Below are 5000 nucleotides of genomic sequence, written 5' to 3'. Positions count from 1 at the left end.
AGGGGTGTGTAGACCTCCTCTCTCCCGGCAGCATGGGGGGTGTAGACCTCCTCTCTCCCGGCAGCATGGGGGGTGTAGACCTCCTCTCTCCCGGCAGCAGGGGTGTGTAGATCTCCTCTCTCCCGGTGTAGACCCGTACAGATTGTGCTCTCCAAAGTCGGGTAGTGTTGGAGATGCTAAATGTTTTTTTTAAAAAGGTTCACACAGTTACTCTTCCTGTTAACGGTCTCTCTTGCCCCTCCCCCAGCCCCCAGGCCCCGCCCCCTCCTGAGCAGTCATGGGAAGACACGCCCTCCAGCGTCAGTCACCTGGGCGTGGAGGACTTCAGAGAGGCACTAAAGAAGAAGAAGCACGCCCTGGTCATGTTCTACGCCCCCTGTGAGTATCACCGTTTATCACCATCCATATAATAATCACAATCATCATCATCGCATTCTAATACACCTGCAGCTCATACACAAACGCCGTCGTAAGATGTGCCCTTTATCATTAAACAGATTCATTACCTGTTGTTGTTGCTGATGTTGCTTTTATGACACGCGTTTCACCGATATGCATGGCGAATCACAAGTATATTTTTTAAGTGTGTTGTTTCGTAAAGTTTTAGTGATAATTAAAAGTCGGAGAGGAAAGGCAGTAGGTATACATTAACCAGTTTGGAGGCGATGACCGTATTGGGGGGGTAAAATGGCTCATTTTAGTGCACACAGTAGTAAACATCCCTTTGAGAAGCACACACAAGCACACATCTTTGGCTTTTACTGAAGCTTGGTATGAGAGCAGAAGAACAGCACCGCTGCCTTTAAACATCTTTCGGTGAAGTCTTCCTGAAGTATTCCTCTCTGAAACAATGCCTTTGGCACCAGAGCAGGAACATAACGTCACCATCTGCCTGAAGCCCAACTTCTTTTCTCCCCCTCAAAGTCGTTTAATCCTCCCTGAACCCACTCTGAGTGGAGGGGGGGTGTGTGATCAAACTATTCTCTAACACGCCCGGACTTCTCTGCCCTCCGACTATGTATTAATTGTTACAAAAGGGGCTTTCTCAGCTTTCAACTTCCCGCTCTCGAGTGCTCAGCCCGAAATGATATTAATGTTGTTTTTCCTTTACCTGGGGAATTGAGACTAATTCTGAATGGTAATTTCCATGCGTAAGTCATTAAATGCTTATTTGTAACTTCAATAACGGCTGTAAATAACTTTGAGAACACAGGACCAGGCAGGCAGGCCTATTTAGGCTGATGTATTGGGTAGGGAGTGCAAGATGGAGGCAGAGTTTCACTGGCAGAGGCCTATTTAGCCTGATAGATTCTGTACTGAGAATGCATCCCAACTGCATCCCAAAATACCCCGGCCAATTGCACGGTGTTACCAGACATTTAGACATGAGCAGATTTGATACTTAGAACAGAACAGGACCTCCAGGTAATGGGTGGATACCTGCCACAGTGCCTGGTAAAGCAGACAATCAGACTTCTCAATCAGACCCAGATGAAATGAAGCAACATTAGGCTGCTGGCTGCTGTTCACTGTTCACTTTATACCCTGTAGGGAAGTGCAACAAGATTCATGTGTCCAGTGTGATTGCGGATTGTGTAGACGCCTATAATTTTCCCTGTGCATGTGCGGGACAGTGGAAAGCATGTTTAGCTGGTTGTTATTTAAATGATGTCAGTGTTTGTGATGACCTTGGACAGTCCCAGGGGTCAGAGTGGAAAGCACGCTGGGCAGGTTATTGTTTAGCTGGTTGTTATTCAGGATGTTGTTTAGATGGTGTCAGTGTTTGTGAGGGCTGTGGACAGTGTGTTTAGCTGGTTGTTATTCAGGTTGTTTAGATGTGTCAGTGTTTGTGTTTAAAGGACAGGCTCTGTACTGTACGCCCGGGCTGTGGAAGCCCCCCCCCCCGCAGGGCAGAACTCAGCCAGAGACCGCCTGACAGCAAACATCTGGAGCCAGGTGATCCTGGCGTTTCCATCTGCCCGTCGCCGCCCTGGAGGGCTGTTACACGCAGCTGTTCAGAGTGCAACAGAAAACCCTTCCCCCCGCCCTCTGATTACTCCCACAGAAAGGTTCCGCCCAGACCCAGACCCAGACCCAGGCCCAGGCCGGGTGTTCCAGTCGGGTCCAAATAGTCCTTAGGATTCAAATACTTTTCTGTGCTCTGTTGTTCTTGCCTGGTGCATCTGAGCCTACAGCGAGGAGCAGATGGGCAGGGTTCATACTTTCAGGATCATTTCATTTGTTGAAATACACCAGGCATGCTTAGTCGAATGCTGAAAAACATTTGAATCCAAAACAAATACTATCCAGACCAAGGTCTGGTTCCAGTTGGTCTTAGGGCTGCGGGGGGTGGGGGCTGGATTTGTGCTTGAGGGTGGGGGGGGGGGAGGAGAGGAGGAGAGGAGGGGGAGCAGGGGGAGCAGGGGGAGGGCGGGTCCGTGTTTTGATGGCTGGCCGGGACAGTTGGATCCAGCAGGAGTGTTTCAGCCCGTCAGGTCTGGAGCTGTGAGCCCTGGGCAGAGAGGCAGCGACAGACTGACCCGACACTGGGCTGGAGCTCCACCCAGCATATTAAAGCAAACAATAATAATAATAATAACACTCCCGAGCTCAATTATTCATAATCACCCTCGGGGTGTGCTCACAGGGGGCCAAACACAGGCTCTGTTTGGAGTCAGACGCACATAAACCTGCCCTGTGAACACAAAATCCCCCCCCACCCGTCCAAACACATTACCCCCCCCGTCCGAACGCATGTTACCCCCCCCCCCTCATCCAAACACACGTTACCCCCCCCCCCCCGTCCAACACACGTTACCCCCCCCGTAAAAACACACATTACCCCCCCCCTCACCCCCCCCCCCCCCCCCCCCGTCCAAACACATGTTCCCCCCCCCCCGTCCAAACACACGTTACCCCCCCCCCCCCGTCCAAACGCACGTTACCCCCCCCGTAAAAACACACATTACCCCCCCCCCCCGTCCAAACACACGTTACCCCCCCCGTCCAAACACACGTTCCCCCCCCCCCCTGTCCAAACACACGTTACCCCCCCCCCCTGTCCAAACACACTTTACCCCCCCCCCCTCCAAACACACGTTACCCCCCCTGTCCAAACACAATTTACCCCCCCCCCCTCCAAACACACGTTACCCCCCCTGTCCAAACACATTACCCCCCCCCCCCCCCCCCCCGTCCAAACACACATTACCCCCCCCCCCCCCCCCCCCGTCCGAACTCTGCGCTCACGGCTCATTTCTGCTTGATGACCTTAACCACGCCCCCACGCCCCGTGTCCTGACTCAGGCCAGCTCTGTGGAGATATTACAAGGACACTCATTTCTCACCCTCTCTCTCAAGTGCTTCTGGGAGTTCTGTGGGTGGGATTAATTAAAACGGAGAATGGGCGAGAGAGAGAGAGGGAGAAAGAGGAAGCGCAGAGTCCTTTCGGGAGGGAAGGTAAGCCAATTAGGAGCGTGACGCGGGACAGCGTGTGTCAGGGAGGGGTGACGCGGGACCGTGCGTCAGGGAGGGTGACGTGAACTCCACACACGCAGGATGTGTGGTCATTAGAGAGGAGCTTCTGCAGGTGAGACTTCAGGTGAAGAGTGGAGGTGAGTCTCAGGATTGGACCGGGCGTCTGCGCCTAAAGACACCGTGATTATGAGACGGTTATTATGAGACGGTTATTATGAGACCGTGATTATGAGACGGTTCTTATGAGACCGTGATTATGAGACGGTTCTTATGAGACCGTGATTATGAGACGGTTCTTGTGAGACGGTTATTATGACACCGTGATTATGAGACCGTGATTATGAGACGGTTCTTGTGAGACGGGTATTACGCGGGCGGCGGGGTGGGAATCGCACGCTCTCCAGAAGCCCTTCAGCTGGTTGCTAGGCGCACTCCGGGGCAATCAGCCAGGTGTGTCCATGTATGTGTGCATCATTCAGAGACTCCCCTCGTGCGGAGATGTGATCAGCACCATTCACCCCACCTCAGCTCTGCATCGCTGAAGCGTGTTGCTGAAGCCAGAGTGTCCCGTTCTGCCCTTTAGCCACCGGTCCGAAGCGCAGCTGGCCCTTGGGGAACTTGTATTCTCTTGATAAGGTTAAAGTATGCAGGATTCAGAGTTATGGCCGTATCTGGCGCTGGAGCTGATCCAGGCGGTGTGTACATCCGCCGATGTGGGCCGGTCATCCGTCATGGGGCACATATATTTCTGTCACGTTACCGTAGAGGGCAGGGCACTGTCTACTGCAGCCCGTAGTCATTCATATTCAGCATGCATAAACAATCAACAGATTGAAAACACATTTTAGAGAAATGGCTAATTCCATGAGAACTAGGACTGCATGCAAGCAGGTTGCCAGATTTTGGGGATTTGTAGTTGGGTACTTTACTTTACATGGAGGTGTTATGATTTGTAGAGTTCAATTCAATTCATTTAATTTGTATTTTATTTGTATAACAGTTTTTACAGAGACAGAAGGGCAGATCGGAAAATGGCAAAAACCAGGTCAGAGCCCCAAACTAGCAAATACAGGAAGTAAAGAAAGAGAGATTGTTCTTTACATGGAGGTTTGTCGATCTCTAGAGTTCTTTACATGGGGGTTTGTGTAGTTGGGGTGTTTTAGATGGAGATTTGGGGGTGTGTGTAGTTGGGGTGTTTTAGATGGAGATTTGGGGGTGTGTGTAGTTGGGGTGTTTTAGATGGAGATTTGGGGGTGTGTGTAGTTGGGGTGTTTTAGATGGAGATTTGGGGGTTTGTGTAGATGGGGTGTTTTTTACACAGAGGCTGCTGAAACAGCATGAGCCCTTGTATTGGGATCGTTAGACGAACTCCAGCTCACCTGGTTTTGATGAAAGCTGGCGTCTCGGTGTGAGAATAAAGGTGTTGGGAGTCAGGAGGTGTGTGCACAGTGTCAGCGCCTTGTCTGGGCTGGATAATGAGACGGGAGAGAGCAGGAGAAAATGGCTGCCGCTGGGTCTGTAGG

The 5000-nt window shown here is 51.5% G+C and overlaps 1 protein-coding gene across 1 annotated transcript in view; it reads left to right on the top strand.

Moving 5' to 3' along the window:
* pdia5 (protein disulfide isomerase family A, member 5) overlaps window positions 1–5000 on the top strand; it is a 67174-nt gene that overhangs the window by 51604 nt on the left and 10570 nt on the right. The window contains exon 13 of the mRNA XM_061234155.1: window positions 248–378. Coding sequence (XP_061090139.1) covers window positions 248–378 — 131 coding nt within the window. The remainder of the gene's footprint in view (window positions 1–247; window positions 379–5000) is intronic.

The sequence above is a fragment of the Conger conger genome, chromosome 3, assembly GCF_963514075.1.
Source record: "Conger conger chromosome 3, fConCon1.1, whole genome shotgun sequence".
Classification (NCBI taxonomy): Eukaryota; Metazoa; Chordata; class Actinopteri; order Anguilliformes; family Congridae; genus Conger; species Conger conger.
This window is presented reverse-complemented; position numbering and strand designations above follow the sequence as displayed.